The sequence below is a fragment of the Chenopodium quinoa genome, unplaced genomic scaffold, assembly GCF_001683475.1.
Source record: "Chenopodium quinoa cultivar QQ74 unplaced genomic scaffold, ASM168347v1, whole genome shotgun sequence".
In the NCBI taxonomy this organism is placed as follows: domain Eukaryota; kingdom Viridiplantae; phylum Streptophyta; class Magnoliopsida; order Caryophyllales; family Amaranthaceae; genus Chenopodium; species Chenopodium quinoa.
The window spans coordinates 2,973,548-2,996,238 of record NW_018743252.1 but is presented as its reverse complement, the minus strand read 5'-3'; the positions used below and the strand labels follow the sequence as shown (position 1 = coordinate 2,996,238).

General features: G+C 44.7%; 1 protein-coding gene across 1 annotated transcript; it reads left to right on the top strand.

The window, feature by feature from the left end:
- The first annotated feature begins 312 nt into the window (after positions 1–312).
- LOC110735022 lies at positions 313–2,035 on the top strand. The gene is made up of 2 exons (XM_021915143.1): positions 313–1,613; positions 1,784–2,035. The coding sequence occupies exons 1-2, from the start codon at positions 533–535 to the stop codon at positions 1,822–1,824; spliced, it is 1,122 nt and encodes a 373-aa protein (XP_021770835.1). The 5' UTR covers positions 313–532; the 3' UTR covers positions 1,825–2,035.
- Positions 2,036–22,691: the final 20,656 nt, after the last annotated feature.

The window sequence follows — 22,691 nt, the reverse complement described above, 5'->3', positions numbered from 1 at the left end:
TGTAACTCTCCCGAGGGACTCCTAAAACCCCGAAACACTTCTCGTACGTACTTCGTATGTTTCCTAAAAAAAAAAAAAAAAAAGGTACTTTGTATGTGATTTCAATCTGGTGCAAAAAAAAGGTGTAAAGATTGAAAAAGAAAATTTAAGTGAATAGTGTTGACATTTTGGTGTCTAGCACGATCTTTCACTTTTGTGACTTCAAGTTTTGAAAAAAATAATATCCCATATTACCTATTATGGAATAGCATCTCTATCAATACCTATGAATGTGCCTATGATCATGGGATTATAATCAATCATATCAATTCCTATAATCATGCCCATGATCTTGAACAGTACAATAATTCTTTCCCTAATTTCAGCTTGTATTTATTTACTTTTCCTTTCTTACGTTACACAGCTTGTATATAAATAGCATTGTAATCTTCTGTATAAATCAACACAATCAATATACAACTTTATACACTCTATATGGTATCAGCCTAACCGATCCTTCTCCCACACGCTCTCCTCCTCCTTCTCCACGGCAATGGCAGCTTCCTCCTCCTCCTATCAAATTCCCAACATTGTTGATTCCACCAAGCCCTTTATCTTTGTCCACATACCCAATGCTATCAAACTTACCTCCACAAACTACCTCTCATGGAAAATGCAAATAGAGGCTATCTTAATTGGCCATGACTTATTCAAATTTGTTGATGGCTCCTATCCTTCTCCCACAGCCACCATCACTCACGAAACTACTGAAATTCCCAACCCCGAGCTGTCCTTTTGGACACGCCAAGACAAGCTCATTTGTGGTGCTCTAATTGGCACTCTCTCCACCGATTTAATGCCTCTTGTCTCTCAAGCCCAAACATCCAAGCAACTTTGGGATATTCTTGCTAAAACATACGCTACTCCTAGCCGTGGTCACATTAAACAACTAAAAGACCAACTTCGGCGTATTACCAAAGAAGGTCGATCAATAACCGAACTCATGCAAGCTATCAAGGCTTGTGCGGATCAACTTGCCGCCCTAGGGAAAAATGTGGAACAAAAGGATCTTATTAACCGTGTCTTAGCCGGTCTAGATGACTCATACTCCTCTGTCATTGAGTTTGTGAATGCGAGAGATACTCCTATCTCTTTTGAAAAGTTACATGAAAAACTTATCAACAAAGAACTATCTTTGCTCCAAAATAGCACAAACACAACCCTCCCTGCCACCGCCTTTGCTGCCACAACAAGGCCATCACACCGAAACACCAACACTCATTTTCACCCTTCCTCACAAGGTCTCCTTCCCACTCCTACAACCACCTTCAATAGGCAACCTCGACCTTTCTTAGGAAAGTGTCAATGGTGTCGTGTTCAAGGGAATGTCCTCTCCAAATGCCCTGATTTTGCACGCCTATTCCCAAATGCAAAACCCCCTTCAACTAATTTTTCATCCCCCTCTCACTCCTCCAAACCGCAAGCCAATGCGGTCACCATACCCTCCACCACCGCCTCTTCCTCTTTACCATGGATTCTTGATAGTGGCGCCTCTCACCATGTCACCAATGACATTGCTAATCTTTCTTTCCATGATCCATATGACGGCACCGAGAAGCTCCTTGTAGGTGATGGTACGGGCCTCTCTATAACTCATATTGGTCCTTTAAAATTCTATAACTCCATTGTCTTAAATAATGTTCTTGTTGTCCCAACAATAACTAAAAATATCATATCTCTCTCTCAATTATGCCTTGATAATAATGTCTCCATTAATTTCTCACAAAATTGATTTTGTGTTAAGGATCTCAAAACAGGGGCGTCTCTATTCCAAGGGAAATCTAATGCGGGGATCTATGAAGTTTCTACCGTTTCTCCTAAACTATATACAAGCACAAAATCATCTTCTTTAGATTGGCATCATCGTCTTGGACATCCTTCTAGGAATGTTTTTAGACATATTATCTCTCAAAATAATTTAAATGTTCCTAATATCTCTACTCTAGATTGTAATTCTTGTGCTTGCAATAAAAGTCATTGACTACCTTTTTCTTCATCCACTATTGTCTCTCATGCCCCTCTTGAATATGTTTACACCAATTTATGGACCTCCCCAATTTACTCCCATGATGGTTTCAATTACTACATTATCTTTGTTGATCATTACACTAAATACATTTGGTTATATCACCTAAAACAAAACTCGGATACTTATAATACCTTCATCCATTATAAAGCCCTTGTTGAAAAATATTTCCAACTCCCTCTCAAAACTCTATATTCGGATAATGGAGGAGAATACGAGTCTCTTCACAAATACTTATCGATTGATGGCATTTCTCACCTCACTACTCCTCCACATACTCCTCAACATAATGGATATTCCGAACGCCGACACCGGCACATTGTTGAAACTTTTCTAACACTACTTGACCATGCAAAAATGCCTCTTAAATATTGGACACATGCTTGCTCTACGGTCGTCTATCTTATAAACCGTCTTCCAACACCTACTCTAAATAATGACTCCCCTTTTCACAAATTATTTGGCCTCAAACCAAACTACACCAAATTAAAAAGCTTTGGATGTTTATGTTACCCATGGCTCAAACCTTACACTTCTCACAAACTAGACCCGAAATCCAAACCTTGTGTGTTCATTGGATACTCACCTACTCAAAGTGCATACTATTGCCTTGACTTATCCACACACAAAGTCTACACCTCTCGTCATGTACACTTTGTGGAAAACACATACCCTTTTTCTACACACCTCAAGAATCAACCATCACTACATCAAATTGTAGAGGAATGGGCTCCTATATCACTCCCTATACTACGCTCTAACCCCCCTGCAAGTCAGCCTACTCAAGTTGCTACAACCACTACCTCTGCCTCATCACCAAATTCCACTCACAATTCCACTCACAATCCCACTCACAATCCCACGCACAATCTCACGCCCATCCATTCTTCCTCCTCATCACCAAACTCCACGACTCAATCACCCACATACAACCCCACCATATCACGTACTACTGATGCAACTCCCTCCTCTCCACATAATTGCCCCCCATCACCACAAATGGTTACTCGTCTCCAACTAGGCATTCGTAAACCCATTCAAAAAACTCAACCTTCATACCGAGCTATCTGAAATTGCTTTACCCAAAACCATTACACAAGCTTTAAAAAGCCCCGTATGGCGAAAGGCAATGGATGCCGAAATGGCTGCCCTCACGGCTAATAATACATGGGAACTTGTCCCTCCCTCTCCTTCACAAAATGTGGTTGGTTTTAAGAGGATTTTTCGAATTAAAAGAGGAAAGGATGGAAGTATAACTTAATACAAAGCACGGTATGTAGCTCGTGGCTATAACCAACAACCGGGCATAGACTACGGTGAAACCTTTAGCTCGGTTGTCAAGCCAGCAACAGTGCACATTATACTCTCCATTGCTGTAAGTCAAGGATGGCCACTCCGTCAACTTGATATCAATAATGCGTTCCTTCAAGGGACCCTCACCGATGATGTCTACACCATCCAACCTCCAGGTTACTGTGACCCCATGTACCCTAACCATGTCTGTAAACTCAAGAAAGCCTTATACGGTCTCAAACAAGCTCCTCGAGCTTGGTATAAGGAGCTACGGCAACACCTTCTTTACTTAGGCTTTACAAACACTATATCTGACTCTTCTCTATTCACTCTTCACAAAAATGGTAACACTATATATCTTCTAGTGTATGTAGATGATATTATTGTTACTAGCAATACTCCTTCCCTCCTAGACACCTTCATCAAACAACTAGCAAACCGCTTCTCCTTAAAAGACCTCGGTGCTCTATCATTCTTCCTTGGTGTTGAGGTTTCTCCTCACCCAAACGGTCTCTTCCTTAGCCAAATAAAGTATATAAATGACATTCTTAGTCGTGCCAACATGGATGAAGCCAAGCCAATGCCTACTCCCATTTCCACCACCCCTCACCTAACCATGCATGACGGCAGCAAGCTACCTGAACCAACGGAGTATAGGAGGCTCATTAGCAGCCTTCAATACCTCGGCCTCACTAGGCCTGACACTGCATATACAGTTAACAAACTTTCTCAGTATATGCAACGTCCCACTACAACGCATATGCAGGCTCTTCGCCGTCTCCTTCGCTATTTACATGGTACCTCACATATGGGTCTATTACTTCATAAGGACTCTCCACTCTCTCTCCATGCTTTCTCCGATGCAGATTGGGCTCGTGATGTCGATGATTACATCTCCACCACTGCATACATTGTCTATCTAGGGAGGAACGCTGTTTCGGGTGAAAACAATGGGACCTTGCCGAAGGTCCGCTGAAATGGAGAAGGCTGGATTCGGTCCAAGTTATGTTGGGCCGAAGGTTTCCTGCACAGTAAACACACGTAAACTAGCCTCGGGGGTGTTGCCGAGGAAGGCCCCTCCGATGCTAAAGTCAGTACAATGTGTAAGAAGAAGACACTATGCAAGAGAGTTTGTTGCTTGAGGCTTTTATGGAATATATCAGAATATATGAATGAACATATGAATCTATGAATGAATCAGAATGAATCTCTCCTTGAATGTATCAATATGAAGGCTTTTATACCTCATCATACATGGAGAGGTTGGGCCTTAGCCCAATTGGCTTGCTTTGTGGGCTGACCTTTGACTTTAGCACAATTGGAGAGTTGAACCTTGACCTTGGGCTTTTAATTGGATCATTTAGTGCTTAGGCCCAATTGGACTAAATTGGACCCAAACAACTTGCCCCCCAGACCCGATTTGGAAGGATGACGGGTCGGGTTTGATTTAATTCAGAAAAGGAGGGAAGTAAATGATTTAATTAATCCAAAAATTTGAATTTAAACCGTAATTAATGAGATAACAACGGTTAATGATTGTGGAAGTTGGACGGATAATGGGCAGTTTAATCACAAGATCATGTGTTTAACGGTTACTTAGTGGAGTATTTAAGAGAAATTAAAACGCAGACTCCTCGTATCCCATACCTGGAGATATAAACAGAGGCGCGTCATCTCTCCTCACTTATTCACCAACACAAACCCAGAATTCTCGAGAGAGAAACCAAGAACCCGCATCAAAACTTCGCAAATTCCCCGAGCATTAAGCTTAGAAACTGAGACTTGCCACAACGAACTCGTAAATCGGCAACTTTCGCTTCAGATTAAGGTAAATTCCTTTGATTTCAGTTTATTTTTCTTTGAATTCGAACTCCTTCCCCTTTTCTTTCGACTTTTTTCTTCGAAATAATCAATGACAAGAGGAGTTAGAGGTAGAGCCCGTGCTCCAAGAAGAGCAAGGCCGATTCCCGATCCTAGGAACAGGATTGGGACCTGGAATGGACAAAGGCCAGAGTCTGACCCTGCTGAAGGGATTAGGGCGACTCCCCTTTCCTCGGCTCCTCCTCAGAGAACGGAGGAGCCGAGCGCTTCTGGACAAGATGATGAAGTTCCCGCTGTCCTTTGGGATATCCTCCCCGGGTTTTCAGAATGGGAGAATGCCGAAGTTGCTTCGGCCATGATAAAGAACCGCCCCTACCCATGGTGGGTGGAGAATGCCGATCAATATCGATTTGCCGAGCAAATTGAGTTGCATTACGACATTTTTGAAGCTGATGGGTATTGGTGTCGAATGCCCTCGGCATCCGATAGAATCCATCGTCCACCCCCGGGGTATGTGGGGGTGTACACAAGACAGCTTCAGTACGGGCTGAGGTTCCCTTTGGACGTATTCGTCCGAGACTTGCTGATCCATTACAACATCTCTCTATGTCAGTTAACTCCCACCAGCATCCGAAGGGTGATGACATACTTATGGGTCTGCAAGTTCTTCAAGTACGTGCCGAACCTGCACTGCTTCAAAAAGCTCCATCGGCTAGTGCCAAATATTCAAAGTGGGCACGGAAGCCATGGTTCTGGGTGGTACCGGATTGAGTCCCGGCCCCAATACCTAACCATGTGGCCAAACGACTCTTCAGACAAGGACTGGAGAGGTCAATGGATTTGGGTTAGGGCACCCAAAGATCCGGGCCACCCTTGCGTCTTCAGCGCTCCCCGGTACCTCGCTGAGCCTGATCCCGAAATGGGAAGTCTAGGTCCCCCCGCAGATAACGGGGCGGATCCGAACCTGGATCAGCAACATATCTTCGGCAAGTTGCCGAACCGGGGGGGCAGTGGCCGAATGCAGCATATCCCGGAGACTTGGCTCCCCGATACGCATTACGTTTTCTAAGAGAACATGCTAGCAGCTGTTGGCCTCAGCCGAAAGTTTAAGGATGGTAAGCTTCTTCGGCTGAGGCCGAGGCTTTTTAACTATCTCTTTTTCTTCTCTCGCTTCGCTTTTTTATGCTGTGCCAACCTATCTGAGCTAACCTTTCCCCTTTCCTTTTTTCAGAGCGGGACGAGACCAACGTTGGCATTAACTACGCTCGTCTTGGTGTCATCCGAGAACGAGTTGTAACTGAACGGGCCCCGTCTATCACTGAGCCGAGGCATAGGGAAGTTCATCTAGACTCTTCCCACTTCCAAATTGAGGCTGTTGCTCTGTATCAGAGGCAGAAGCCTTGGTGGAAGAAGAGAGACCCCTGGTTTCAGCTGCTGGACGAAGAAGCTGAAGCTGCCCGCACAGCCGAAGAGGTTGCACGGGTTCTCGAAGCTTGCGAAGGAGGAGAAGGGTCCTCCAGAGCTGCTGAAGCCGAAGCTGCAGCTAGAGCAGCTAAAGAAGACGAGGCTTTGCTGAAGACCTCGGTGAGCTTTCAGACTTAACTTTTTCTTTTTTCTTTTCTTCTTTTTTTTTTTTTTACTCACATTCTTCCTCCCCCCTGTCTGTTACAGTCTGAAGAGAGTAACAGACACAGAGAAGGGAAAGCTCCTGTTCGTCCCGAAGACCAAATACAAGGAGAGTCTTCAGACTCAGATATGGACGAGCAGCCCCTTCTGAAAAGGCGCCGAAGGATGGCCATCATCGGCCCTCATGACTTTCAGCGGAGGCCGATGACCATCGGCGTTGCAATAAGGGAACCCGAGGAAGGCAATGGATCGCCGAGGGTTCCCCGGCCACCACCCCAATCACCTCAAAAGACCCCTCCGCCACCTCCTGAGATGGAGGTGGATCAGAGAACTCCCGAATCTAAGGGAGGGGTCCAAGAAGAAATTAAGGAGAGTGCTGTTGAGCACGAAAACAAGGATGCCGTGATGTCCAGTGCTGAGGGCTTCACGACAGACATCGCAAGAGAGGTTGAGGCTTTCGTCCTCACCCCTGAAGAAGAGGAGGTCATAGTAATTGACTCCTCTGAGAAGGATGATGCTGAGCCATCCAAAGCTAATCAAGCTCCATCGTCATCCTTCCCTTCTTTCCAGACTCTGCAATCTGGAGAAATGGGTTTCTCGGCCCCCCGAATTCCAATCCCAGACCACATCTGGGACCTCATATGGGGTCAAAACCGAGAAGGAGCTGCAGCCTACTTCGGCGATTTTGCTGGCATGTCCGAAGTAGATAGGGCAAGGATCTGGTCGCTGAAGGCCACTGCTGGGATGGGCGAATCCAGCAGATCAGTTCCTGACCCAGCCAGGTCTAATCAACTGCTGATGATGCAGGTAATTTTCCTTGTCTTCATTTCCTCTGAAATTCAGCTCTATTTTTTTTTATTTATTATTTTTTAATATTTTTGTCTTCCTGTTTTCAGTTCGTGCACAATCAGACTCTCACTGTAGAGCTGATAGATACCCTACAAGATAGGGTAGACGCTGCTGTGCACGAGAAGAAGGTAGCTGAAGAGGAATTAAAGCTTGCTAAGCTGAAGCAAGCAGCAGCTGAAGAGAAGCAGCAGAAGGGTGAGGAGTATGAGAAAAGAGCTGCTGAAGCCCTCAAAACCTTCTGCGACGCTATGGAGAAGGAAGTTTTTCCCCCACTGATGGAAGGGGAAAAATTCCTCCAGGAGCATATGGGAGTGGACGTCTCCAAATTCAAGGCTGCTGTTGAGAGCCGTATTCAGGAAGGAGCTGTTGCACAAGCTGAAGTGCAGCAACGTCTAGAGGCTCTTGAAGCCAGCCGAATGGCTGCTGAAGAGCTGCTCCAGGCCAAAGATGTCCAACTCTCAGAGGCTGCTGCTGCTGCCGAAGCTCAGAGAGTTAAACTCCATGAGGCTGAGGATCAACTGATGACCCAAAAAGTTGAAGTGGCCCAAGCTCAGACAAAGGCTTCCCAAATTCAGCAGGAGCTGAATGAGCTGAAAGGTTCCTCCTCCAAGCTCGCTGATGAGCTGATGAAATCCAAGGAAGACTTGGAGGAGACCCAGAAGAAGCTGGTTGATGCTGAGGCTCTACTCAAAGTCCGTGTCTATACCCAAGAGGAATATGAGATGGTTTTCAGAAACGGGTTCCGAGTATGCCGAAGAGTCTGCCTTCATGCTGAACCGAAGCTGGACTGGTCTAAATGTGCTGAATGGGTCCAGAATCCCGAAGACCCTCATATGAAGTATGCAACTCCAGCCGAAGCTGAAATCCTTAAGGCTGAGGAAGCCGAAGAGGAAGCTGAGAGAATGGAGTTGGAAGCTGAACAGAGGGAAAGGGAGGCTCGGCAGAGTGCAAAGCCCGCTTCTTCTGCTGCTGGGGCTGAGGCCACCATGGGGCTCAACGCTGATCAGTCTGATCCTCAGGCTGAAGCATAGGAACTCGGCCAGTCGTCTTCAGAATCTTGCGGTTCATCATGTGCTTAACTTTAGACTTGCCGCTTTCTGAATTTTTTGCCTTGTTTTTTGCTTCAGCTTGCCTTGTCGTACAGCAGTTTATTTTTTTTTTGCTTATGTACGTATTTCGGCAGCTGTTATTTTCCGCTTGTGGGCGGCTGCCGATACAGTTTAATTGAACTTGTAGCTCAATTTCTGAGCATGAATTATATATCTGATGCTCTTTTCTTCAGTTGCTTTGTTTTTTAATGCTTTACTGTTTCTGCTTTCTGTTTCTTCAATTCTGTCGTACATACTTGCACTGAGAGTGCTTCTTGCCCCCCAGAAGTTGAAGTATGACTTCAGCGGAATAAGCAATTTCTTCACTTCTTCAAAATGGGTATCCGAAGCACAGGGCCAACTGAAGGCAATGCTTCTGGGATACAAGTCTTACTGAAGATTGACTTCATTTGAAAGTTGGATATCCGAAACACAGGGCCAACTGAAGGCAATGCTTTGGATAATGGCTCTCTGGGATACAAGGCTCAGTTAAGGCAATATCCCAGAATTGTCCATGGACTAATGTCTTTGGAGAACAAGTCTTACTGAAGTTTGACTTCTGCTGAAAGACCAGTGTTCTTTAAAAAGACGCATATCCGAAACACAGGGCCAACTTAAGGCAATGTTTCGGATAATGGCTCTCTGGGATACAAGGCTCAGTTAAGGCAATATCCCAGAATTGTCCATGGACTAATGTCTTTGGAGAACAAGTCTTACTGAAGTTTGACTTCAGCTGAAAGACCAATGTTCTTTAAAAAGACGAGTTTTGTCAGCAATCTGAAACCCAATTACCCGAAGGCGAAGGTTTCAGACGAGGCTGATATAAAAATTTTCAACTGTTGCTGTTATCCTTGATTTTCTGTCTATCTTTGAAAAATGGATACCCGAAACACAGGGCCAACTTAAGCAATGTTTCGGATAATGGCTCTCTGGGATACAAGGCTCAGTTAAGGCAATATCCCAGAATTGTCCATGGACTCATGTCTTTGGAGAACAAGTCTTACTGAAGTTTGACTTCAGCTGAAAGACCAGTGTTCTTTAAAAAGACGAGTTTTGTCAGCAATCTGAAACCCAGTTACCCGAAGGCGAAGGTTTCAGACGAGGCTGAATAAAAAACCCTTAAAGAGTAGATAGAACAAAGAAAATTTTGAAAGGATAAAAAGTTGCAAACATTTATATAAATGGCGGCTCCAAGGCCTTTCACTAGTTCAAAATGTACTTACAAAGATTGTTCTGCCCCGAAGGGTTTACACATGGTATTTTTTCAGTACATCAGCGTTCCAGTGATTTTTCAACTCAGTTCCATCCAACTGCCGAAGTCGGTATGTCCCTGGCTGAAGCTCATCATAAATTTCATAAGGTCCTTCCCATGCAGCTGAGAGTTTCCCATGGATTCGGCCTTTCTGAACTGCAGCAGCATTCCGAAGGACAAGGTCTCCAATTTTGAGAGGCCTTGCATGGACCCTCCGGTTATAAAATTTGTTGATTCTCTGCTTATAGGCGGCCATTCTATCTCGGGCTGAGTCTCTTACTTCGTCGAGGAAATCGAGAGATTCCCTCATCAGTCGCTCATTCTCAACCGAGAAGTGATGCACTCGAAGGCTCTCAGAGCCAATTTCCACTGGAAGGACGGCTTCGGCACCATACACCAGTTCAAAAGGTGAGTGGCCCGTTGCCTCTTTTTCAGTTGTCCGAAGGGACCAAAGGGTTCCAGGGAGCTCCTCTAGCCATTTGGACTTTTGATCTTCCACCCTCTTCTTGAGGGCATTTAAGATCTGTTTATTTGCAGCTTCGGCTTGTTCGTTACTTTGCGGGTGGCATACCGCTGAATATGCCAGTCTGATGCCGAACTGATCTGTATACCGCTTCAGCGGTAAGTTATCAAATTGCCTCCCATGATCGAAGACAAATACTCTCGGGATGCCAAAGCGAGTGATGATATTCTGCCAGATAAATTTTCTGACAGTTTGCTCTGTAATGTTCGAGGCTGCTTCGGCCTCGATCCATTTACTGAAGTAGTCGACACCAACTATCAGCCATTTTTTCTGGTACACAGCCTCTGGAAATGGTCCCAGTATATCCAGTCCCCATTGGGCAAACGGGAGTGGATTAAGGATCGGCTGAAGATCCCTTGCTGGCTGATGGATAACTGGAGCGTATTTTTGACATTTTTCGCATTTCCGAACCAGCTCCTTAGCATCTGCGATCATGGTGGGCCAGTAATATCCAGCCCTCAATGCCTTGTGGGCTAAGGTTCTTCCCCCAATGTGGTTCCCACAGATGCCGAGGTGAATCTCCCGTAGGATATAATCTGCATCTGTTGGTCCCACGCATTTCAGCAATGGGGCTGAGAAGGACTTTTTCAGAAGTTCCCCCCTGAAGACAATGAACCTAGAGCTGGTTCTCTTCATCTTGGAGGCCAAAGCTTTATCCTCAGGAGTTTCTCCCCGAAGCTTGAAAGCTAGGATGGGGTCCATCCAGCTAGGCTCTGGGTCAGCGCAGCACACTTCAGGTGCTTCGTCGACACTTCTCTCTCGACGCACTTCTACATATACAGATCTGTTCAGCTCGGTAAAAGATGAACTAGCAAGTTTGGAGAGTGCATCGGCTTGAGTATTCTGACCCCTTGGGATCAGCTGAACCTCAAAAGTTTTCAGCTCTGCAATGACTGATTTGATCTTGGCAAGATAAGCTATCATGGAGGGCTCTTTGGCCTCGTAGCTGCCACTGATCTGATATGCAACTAGCTGAGAGTCTGTTTTTAAGCAGACATGATCGGCTTCCAAGGAGATGCACAATTTTAGGCCGGCGATTGCTGCCTCATACTCGGCTTCATTGTTCGAGGCCTTAAAAGAAAACTTTAGTGCATACTCAAAGGATTTGCCTTCGGGAGAAGTTATCACTACTCCTGCCCCCGAACCGTTCTCGGTGGAAGACCCATCCGTAAACACGGTCCAGACTTTCTTTTCACTGTCTAGCGCTTCTTGGTATGAGCATTCGGCCAAGAAATCCGCTAGAGCTTGAGCCTTAATGGAAGCCCTCGGACGGTAGCTGATGCTGAATTCGGTGAGCTCAAAAGCCCACTTGGCTAGCCTACCAGATTTTTCAACCTTGCCGAGAACTTTTTCCAACGGCTGATCAGTTAAGACCACTATCTGATGGCAATCAAAATAGGGCCTCAGCTTCCGAGCAGCTACTACTACCGCGAAAGCAACTTTCTCGAGTAGAGGATAGCGAGTCTCGGCATCCGTCAGTGTATGACTGACGAAGTAGATCGGTTGCTGACCCTTACTCTCTTCCTTCAGCAATACTGCGCTGATGGTGGCTGGGCTAACGGCCACATATAGGTATAAAGTTTCTCCTTCAGCTGGGCTAGCCAACGTTGGGAGTTGAGCCAGATGCTCCCGAAGCTGTTTAAAGGCGTCTTTTTGCTCTTCCTCCCAGACGAGCTCTTTTGTTTTCGGGAGTTTCAGGGCTTTGAAGAATGGTAACCCCTTATCCGAAGCTCTGGAAATGAACCTCGAGAGGGCTGCCATTCTTCCGGTGAGCCGCTGAACATCCCGCTTCGTTTTCGGCTCAGGAAGGTCGAGCGCCGCTTTGACTTTAGAGGGATTGGCACAATCCCCCTTTTGCTGACCATGAACCCCAGGAATTTCCCTGACTTCACGCCGAAGACACACTTCTTCGGATTCAGCTTCATTTGATGCTTTCTCAAGGTGGCGAAAGTTTCAGCCAGGTCCTTTACATGGTCCTCTAGTTTTTTGCTTTTGACGATCGAATCGTCAACATAGACTTCCATGTTTCGGCCCTTTTGATCGGTGAAAACTTGATCCACCAGCCTTTGATAGGTTGCCCCCGCATTTTTCAATCCGAAGGGCATCATTTTGTAATTGTACACCCCAGCGTTCGTGACGAATGCTGTCTTTGCTCGATCGTCGGGGTGCATAAAGATCTGATGATACCCCGAGAATGCGTCCATGAAACTAAGCAAGGCATGGCCGCTCGTCGAATCGACTAGCTGATCGATCCTCGGCAAGGGATAGAAATCCTTTGGACAAGCCTTATTTAGGTCCGTGAAGTCAACGCACATCCTCCAGGTACCATTGGGCTTCTGAACCATCACCACATTTGCCAGCCATTCTGGATATTGGCAAGGTTCGATGAATCCTGCCTCCAATAATTTTTTGACCTCGGCTGCGATGTCTCGGTTCTTATTGGCGGAGTAATTCCGCTTCTTTTGCTTAACTGGTCGACACGTCGGGTCAACATTAAGCTTATGGGAGATGAGGTCTGAACTTATCCCGGGCATATCAGCTGCCGAGAAAGCAAACACATCTCTGTTGTCCCGAAGGAGCTGAATAAGTTCACAACGGGTGTTCGGATCAAGGTCCATCCCAATTGCTACACATTTCTCACCGTCTCCTTCGGCCAACTCAACTGTTTCAGTCTGTTGGTCCATGTCCATTGCCGATGGACTGGACTCTTCAGAATCTGGCCTGCTGCCAATGTCAGCAGGTGTCCCAGTCTTTTTGTTCTTCGGCTGGCTCTCTGAGTCTTGTGGCTCAGCTGAAGAGCTAGCCTTTTCCCTTTCGGGCCCTTTTTCTCTGGGCACAGATCCTTGGGCCGAAGCACTTAGGCCTTTCGGCTTTTTTGTGCTTGGCTCTCTTTCTTTCTCCTCCTCATCCTTGTCGTCATCTGGGCGACTACTGGATGGCTTGAGGTAGTTGCACCTTCGGGCGTCCTTTTGGTTGCCCTGTATCCTTTCGGGGAAGCCGGCGTCTGAGACGTAAATCATCAGCTGATGATAAGTTGAGACGACCCCTTGGATCTCGTGAATTATGGGTCTCCCCAAAATCACGTTGTACACTGAAGGAGCGTCGATGACCAAAAATTCAATCATGACGTTCTGGGCTGCCTCATCGCAACCGATGGTGACAGGAAGTGTCACCTTCCCATCTGGATAGGTTGAAGCCCCATTGAACCCAGATACCGGGTAGGGTACCGGCGTAAGGTGCTTGGGCTTCAGCTTAATTTGATTGTAGGCCTTTCGGAACAGAATGTTTGCTCCACTGCCACCGTCAACAAGGACCTTACTGACGTCGTGGTTGGCCACCGTGGCGATGATCACCAACGGATCCTCATGAGGGAATGTAATCCCCCGGCAGTCGGCGGCTGTGAACGTCATGTTCGGCACCGGCGACTGGGGAGATTGAATGTCAGCGTTGTTCACCTGGTGAGTCAAAGCTCTAAGGTGGCGCTTGTGCTCCCTCCGAGAGTATATTCCTCCCGAGATAACATTGATCGGAGGGAATTTCCCCTCCGTCTTTTTACTGTTTTTCCGGGGGAAATCGAGGTCCTGCCGAGGGTCCTTTGCTGACCTCTCGGATTCTTTTTTCTCGCGGTGATCCGCGATGTATTTTTTCAAGTATCCCTTCCGGACCATGTCCTCTATCTGGTCCTTCAGTTGGATACACTCCTCAGTGTTGTGGCCCGAAGACTCGTGGAACTCACACCACTGATTTTTATTTTTTCGCTGATACCACTCTGGGAGTGGTCTCGGCTTTCGGTAACTCTGCTCCTCCTTCGTCACACTGTAAATTTTGGCGCGTGGAAGAGAGAGCGGAGTGTAGGACTCGTATCTGCCTGTGTATGAGGCAAATCTTTCCTTCTTTGGGTCGTTGGCCAAAGATTGCTCCGGGGCCTTTGACTTTCCCTTTGCCTTATGGCCTTGGCCTTCAGACAAGGGTATTTGCCTCTGTTTCCCTCCCCCGGATTGAGGTTGGGTTTTCGCTTTGTTCCATTCTTCGGCTCGGATGAACTTATCCGAAGCACTAAGAGCTTCCTCCAAGGTCTGCGGGGTATGCATGACCATGAAGTCTAGGAACTTTCCTGGCTGAAGGCCATTCTGCATTGCGAAAACGGCTAGCCCCTGGTCCAGCTGGGAGACGCTTGATGACTCGTTACTGAAACGGGTCAAGTAGTCTCGGAGGCTTTCGGTTTCCCCCTGTTGCAGACTCATGAGCTCTGCGGTAGTCTTCTCTCGGCGGTTTGCCGTGGAAAACTTGCTCCTGAACTTGGAGGACAGATCATCCCACCCTGTTACGGAGCCTTGCCTTACTCCCTTGGAGATCCACGCTTGCGCGACCCCCTTGAGAGTGGTTGGGAAATATTTGCACCAAGTCGCCTCAGATCTGGGGCAAAGATGCATATGAGTCTCATACGAGGCCACGTGATCCTTCGGATCCGTGGTCCCGTCATATGTGATGTGCGACGGTATTTTAACCGTGGGTACGCGCTCTTCCAGTATCCATTGCTCGAATGGTGAACTAGCGGGTAGCATAACGGCCTTGCCCTTATTCCTGGCCGAAGGGACCGCGCTCCGCCCTCTTAGAGAGGTAGGAGTGGTTTTCGTCCCTGGCTGGGAAGTCTGGGCCTCGGCTGCAGGGAACGAGAGGCGACTACGCACGCTCGGTTCCTGGCCGCCGAGTCGGTCAAGGACGCTTCTGCGAACAGTCTCAGGTTCTCGGTGAGTAGATTCTGGCCGAGAAGCTGAGCTGCTGCTCTTATGCGCTTCTGGTCTTGAGGATGAGGATCCTTTTAAAAATTGAGGGTTCTTTTTCCTCTGTTTTCATTTTTCCAAGAATCCTCCTCCCACTCTTCCAGTTCCCGGAAGGAAGGAAGCTTCCCACCATCATGGTCTAACTTCCTCCGCTGATGCCGGGTATGCGGAGGAGTTCGATCACGAGGTGGTGGCATATTTTGTGCCCTCATCGCCTCCATGAGTACTGCCAGCGCTCTTGCCACCTCTTCCGAGCTGGGCCCCGTCAAAGGGGTCCTCGGCCGAGTGTGGGAATGAGGGCGCGCAGCCGATGGTTGGCTTTGGGACACTGAATATGTCCTATGATCGGACTCACCCCTGCTAGACCGAGAGTGGCCCGGCCTATATTGAGAGTCATGAATTACGGGAGATAGGGAATCCTCCTTGTATGATCCTCCCCCCGAGCCGGCACCCTTGGGAGAGTTCCGGTCCGGCGAGGGCGATGGTGTAGGGGTTTTAGGCTTTTCGCCCGCTCCTTGACGGAGGCTTTTGCTCTTGCGGTTCTTAGCCATTGCTGCTAAGATAATTGCAAGATGATCTTGGTTAGGAATTTGGCTTAAAGATTTTTGAAAGTCGTCCCCACAGACGGCGCCAAATTGTTTCGGGTGAAAACAATGGGACCTTGCCGAAGGTCCGCTGAAATGGAGAAGGCTGGATTCGGTCCAAGTTATGTTGGGCCGAAGGTTTCCTGCACAGTAAACACACGTAAACTAGCCTCGGGGGTGTTGCCGAGGAAGGCCCCTCCGATGCTAAAGTCAGTACAATGTGTAAGAAGAAGACACTATGCAAGAGAGTTTGTTGCTTGAGGCTTTTATGGAATATATCAGAATATATGAATGAACATATGAATCTATGAATGAATCAGAATGAATCTCTCCTTGAATGTATCAATATGATGGCTTTTATACCTCATCATACATGGAGAGGTTGGGCCTTAGCCCAATTGGCTTGCTTTGTGGGCTGACCTTTGACTTTAGCACAATTGGAGAGTTGAACCTTGACCTTGGGCTTTTAATTGGATCATTTAGTGCTTAGGCCCAATTGGACTAAATTGGACCCAAACAAACGCTATATGCTGGTCCTCACGCAAGCAACGCACTAGGGCTCGGTCCTCTACCGAGGTAGAATACAGAGCCGTAGCAAGTGCCACCGCTGAATTATTATGGGTTCAAAATCTGTTCAAGGAAATTGGTATCACTACTTCAGCTACACCGGTTATTTATTGTGACAATGTTGGAGCAACGTATGTTAGTGCGAATCCGGTATTTCACTCTCATCATGGCCGTCCGTTTTGCGGGGGCGTATTACGGAATAGCATCTTTGTCAATACCTATGAATGTGCCTATGATCATGGTATTATAATCAATCATATCAATTCCTATAAGCATGCCCATGATCATGAACAGTACAATAATTCTTTCCCTAATTTCAGCTTGTATTTATTTACTTTTCCTTTCTTACGTTACACAGCTTGTATATAAATAGCATTGTAATCTTCTGTACAAATCAACACAATCAATATACAACTTTATACACTCTATACTACCTTCATGAGTTTAACACTTATCAGCGGTAATATTTTCTTTTAAGAGTTACATTTTACTTTTGGCAAAAAACAACATTTTACTACATCTGTTTTGAAATAACCGCAACACTTTTCTTTTTTGTCTGTTTTATAATAATTGCAACACTTTCTTATTTGATAAAAACCCCCGATTATTTTATTAATTTTCTTTTCTACTAACCATACTTTCACAAATATTTTATTATTTCTCTCTGTTATTGAGTCTTATAACCCCACTTATACTAATTTTGTTATTATAAAATTACTTTTGTTTCATATACTAACTATACTTTACATTGTAAAAAAATTACCTACTTGCATTATTTATCAAAGCCTACAAGCTTACTCTATCTTGTTCTTAAACTATATGCTCTCCCTACCGTTGCAATTATTACGATACGGAGGGAGTAATATTATATCTCTTTCCTCTCATGTTCCACCTAAACTCATTTTTTTTTTTATTTCTTTCCTCTCACATTGATTATCTTTCAATAAATATTAACTCAATTATCTTTCTTTTACAATTTTTTACTGCTCCAATTACCCCACTTACCTCTTCTTATATTTTATTAATTAAGTTGCCTAAAATTAGGTGACGGTTAAAACGTAACAATCAAACAAGGAGGAAGCATAATAATCACTGTTTTTTAATAACATGAACCAAAACTTATATATGAAGTATACAAAATATTCTATAATAATGAATACTAAAATAACAACCTCTGACGTCATCCTTCTTTTTAAAATGTACACGTGTCAGCTTCTCCTTCAATTTATTCCCGCTTAATTTTTTTTTTCTCTTCCAATTTTCTTTACTTTTTTAGTTTTTTATTGAAAAAAACACTTTAATAATCCTAACTATTGCCGATTTACATCTAATAATTCCAATTAAGGTTTATTATTTAATAATCCTAACTATGCCCAGACTTTGCCTCTAATGATCCCAACCAGTTAACACCAAGTCAATAACTTGTAGTAACAGGCAAACAATACACGTGTCAGCACGTGATTGGTCAAAAATTAAAAAAAAAAAAGATAAAAAGAAAACAAACTAAAAACCCTAACAGCAACCACTCCCTCCCTTTATGCCACCACAACACGCCAAGGTTAACCTCCAACTCGTCGAAAAACAATCGGTCGTCTCCCCTAACCTCCGAAAACGGTTGGCCGGCCCTTCCCAACCCCAAAAACAACCCTAGCCGGCCAACTCCCACCCCCCAAACCACAACCCACAAAACAGAGCAATCCTCGCAACTCCACCTCTCAGCCCTCACACTCCACGCTGCCGCACCAACCACCATTGCCGCACAACAATTAGCATCACATTGCAGCAACCGTATACCACCATCGCCACCAATTCGTGCAACAACTCCAATCGCCTCCATTCGGCCCCTAAAAAGCCCCATTGCACCTTGATACCGTCGCGGGCTCGATGAGCTTATGTGTGTTTTAGGAGGTTGGGAGGGTCGCCCACGAACCAACTCTTACTGCTGCTCCTTCTCCACTAATCAACAACAACAACTGCCACGAACCAACAATGACAACAATTGCCTCAATTTTGCAGTAATGTCGCACTAACTCGCACAACAACCACCATAAATTGAAACCCAGATTTGGTTCGACCTTTTTCGGGGGGTTACAGAGGTGGTCAGTCGGTTTTCGGTTGGCTGGGATTTCACGGTGGGGGTTGGTAGAGATTGGTTTCTTTTTTTTTTTAATTATTTTTATTATTTTTAATATTAGGTCATTTATGTGCTAACAATAGGGCTGTTCAAAAATACCCGACCCGATTGACCCGACCCGTTGACGCGCCGACTCAGTAAAATGATGTGTGTCGGGTCTGGTCATGGGCCGCCCTGTGTGCTAGTAGGGTACCCGCTGACCATAGATCGTTTTTTTTTGTTAATTATTTTGTTTAAATTGATTCTAATTAGTATGTATAATGACTTTTTATTAAGCAATAAAACTATGTACTGTAAAACTCACATGAAATTGATGAAACTATAAAAACAGTAAGTTTTTGTAGAAAGAAAAGTTAGGGAGTTAATAAATCCGGGTACCCTATGACCCGACTCGGGAATTTCGGGTACCCCATTTTCTCGGGTCAGGTCATGGGCCGACTTACAAACTACCCGAAGATTCGGGTACCCGCTTTTTCGGGTACTCGAAAACCCGAGTACCTGGATTTGAACACCCTTAGCTAACATGTGGCGATTAAAAAACAAAAAAAAAAAAATAAATAAATATATTACCCTTTCAGGAGGTAACCGATTTTTGAGACCATTGTCGGCAAAGTCAGGGCAAAGTTAGGATTATTAAAAAATAAACCTTTGTTAGGATTATTAAAAGTAAATCGGTAATAGTTGGGATTATTAAAGTGTTTTTTTCCTTTTTTATTTTGGAAAAGCTAAATATTAACTACAAATACTTTTATACAGTGCATACATTATCTTAAGTTACATTCCCTAAAAAAAAAAGTTATATATAGCTAATCTTAAGGAAAGAAAATATTAACCTTGTATATATTTGGTTACTCTGTCTAATTACAAAGTCCACTAAATTTTTGTTCAAGACATAAATTTTCTTTTGATTATAATGTTTAAATTTTTGTAGTTTTGTTTAGGTTATTACAAAGATTTTACATATTTCCAGTGATAATATAACTTGAAAATATACACAATTATAAATTCTTTTTACGGCTATTTCACCAAATGCCACTGAGTAATTTCGAAATTCACCAAATGCCATCGAACTTTTCCAAATTCACCAAATGCCATCGAACTTTTCCAAATTCACCAAATGCCACCGAGTTTTAACAAAATTCACAAAATGCCATTTCCGTTAGTTGACCGTCAATGTCCGTTAGTTGACCGTTAGTTATACCCCACCACTTGCCACGTGTCACCTTCTGATTGGTCCGTTTTAAAAAATATATATATATATATTTATAATAAAATTAAAAAAAATAACAAAAATAAAAATTAAATACTTTTAAAAATAGTAAAAAAAAATTAAAATAAATAAAAATTACAAAAAAAAAAAAAAAAAAATTAAGAGGTGGCAGCCACCACCTCCTCCGTGACTGCCCACCCCAAAACCCTAGCCACCACCACCTCCTCCATGACTACCCACCCCAAAACCCTAGCCACCACCACCCCTGCCGCCAGGGCTAGCACCGGAAGGCGCGCTGGCCTCCGGCGACCCCTCCCCTACCCCGTTGCAACCCCTTAACCCGCAAAACCTGACAAGCGCACTTTAGGGCGCACTTTAGAGCATATTTTAGGATGATTTTGGATGTATTTGGGGCCGCTTTGGCCGATTATTACCTTGTTATGCTTACGTTCCCCATATTACGTGCTTCACGGGTTTTCGGTTTGTTTTTGATGTGTTTTCAGGTAATATCAACCGAGTTTAATCGGATCCCGAGCCCTTGATGCGTAACCGAGCTAGCCTTGGCCGAAGTCCGAGGAGTTAAGGAAGTTCAAGTGTCGTGCATTGATTACATAGCACAGGCAGCACGGTCGTGTTACCATAGGCACACCCGTGCTGGCCTATAAGCAAGCAACCCCAGGCAAGGCAGCACGGTCGTGCAAGCCAATAGCACGGCCGTGTCAGTATCCACGCACCCGCACGGCCGTGCAGGCCATTAGCACGGCCGTGCCAGATGTTGCCCGTGCCCGTGTCAGCTTCAATATGAGCCCCGTGCTAGAGCATATTCAGCACGGCCGTGTCATATTTAGCACGGCCGTGCCAGGAAGCTGCACGACCGTGCCATATATAGCACGGTCGTGCCAATTTGAAGAAGAAATCCGGTTTACTTACTGACAAGCTAGCACGGCCGTGCCAAATACAGCACGGCCGTGCTGATCCAGGGTTAACTGCGCGCTTGACTTCTCCGCATTAGAAGACGTATATAAGGCCCAACTTTAAGAGGATTCCTCAGACAGTTTTTTAGATATAGTTTTGAGAGCCTTTGTAGAGAGTTATTGGAGAACGTTCTTAGTATTAGAGATTCATTAGTTTTCTTAGAGATATTTCTAGAGATTTTAGTTTTCTTGGATTGATTTGAAGCAAGATTTGCGAAGATTCTTTGTATTATTCATTGACGACGGATATCAAAGTTCTGAACTTTTCCATTGATTCGCATCAATACAATTGGTATTATTCATTCTTGTTTATTAATCAAGCTTTATTATTCCTTAATCAGAATTCATGTTTATATCTATTATGCTTTTGGAATTCATTATTGCTTTGATTATGAATATGTGTGAGTAGTCTCCTAGCTAGGGTTTCGGGATGAAACCCGGCCTAGGTAATCTATGTAATTGAGGATTGATTTTGATAAACGGATTGTGATTAAATTGATTATATGCGATTGCATGTTAATTCATTATAATAGGAGTAGCTAACCTAGAATCTTGAATTTGATTGCATGATATTGTTGATTTGAACAAGAGATTGTGAATTGAGTATTTCATTATTGAATGTGGTTTGATTATGTATCGAGTAATGTTAAGTGCATGAGAAATCCAAGCTTAGTATTGCCCGTTGTCTTCCTATCACATGATATTGATTAGACTTATAGTCTTTGCATATCCCGTTTGTCTCTGTGATTCCTTGTTGCTTAGTTACCAATGGTTAGGCGGATACCCGTTCTCCCTAGTGTCTTAGTTTATTGATTTATTCCATCTTATTAGTAGTATTTTAGAACACCATTTTCCATTGATTTCGAACTAGCTTAGGTTTAAGATTGATTTGCAATTACTCTCGTTCCTCGTGGACCGAACCTTTATTTTCCATTGTACTTGGTTATAGGGTGTTCGTATAAGTATTGTTTGATTGAGAGTTAGATTGTAGCGACCGATTTAACCCTCGTCAAAATGGCGCCGTTGCCGGGGAACGGTGTTTGTTAATTGCTTTTTGATTTCTTGAGTCTAGTTCATCATAAAAAAGCACAAAAAGATTTTTCCCTTTTGGCTACACTTGTAGCCCTGCTATTTAATTGGTTTGGTTAGTGTGTATGCGCAGGTCTAAACAGAGAGAATTAATACCCTTCGATCCAGAAATCGAAAGAACTTTGAAGAGCAATCGTAAATCTCAATTGACGTCATCAAACTCTCAAGGAAAGGAACACAACACACAACAGGTTCCAATGGAAGACATACCGCGCCAACCCAATCGGCCAGCATCACAACCCCTTAAGGAGTTGGGAACTCCTGGGGCGTATAGAGCTTCAAGTGGGATTGCTCCACCCACTACTGAGGCCAATGATTTCGAGATCCGGCCGGCTATGATCACCCTCATCGAGAGAAGGCAGTTTAGTGGTGCCAAGCATGAGAGTCCTTTGGCTCATTTGAACGAATTTGAGAAGTACTGCAATACCATCAAGGTTAATGGGGTGAATCAAGAGTTCGTGAGATTGAAGCTTTTCCCCTTTTCACTTATTGGGAGAGCTCTCGAATGGTTAGAGAAGGAGGTGAAGCCGAACTCTCTACACACTTGGGATGATGTCACGACAACATTCTTGGGAAGATTTTATTCCCAAAAGAAGACGGTCGATGCTAGAGCTTTGATCCAGGGATTTCGGCAAAGGAGTGGGGAGTCAATCTACGAAGCATGGGAAAGGTACAAGGAGTATCAAAGAGAGTGCCCACACCACGGAATCCCAACATATCAAGTTTTACAGATTTTCTATGGAGGATTGAGTCCTCAAGGGAAGACCAGTTTGGATGCGGGAGCAGGTGGCCCCATTATGAACAAAATCAAAGAAGAAGTCATTGATATCAT

Bases quoted from the DNA above. Each gene is read 5' to 3' on its own strand.
- LOC110735022 (XM_021915143.1), top strand. From the start codon at position 533: ATGGCAGCTTCCTCCTCCTCCTATCAAATTCCCAACATTGTTGATTCC. The intron at 1,614-1,783 runs GTACGGGCCTCT...TTTTGTGTTAAG, and splicing joins GAAGCTCCTTGTAGGTGATG to GATCTCAAAACAGGGGCGTC.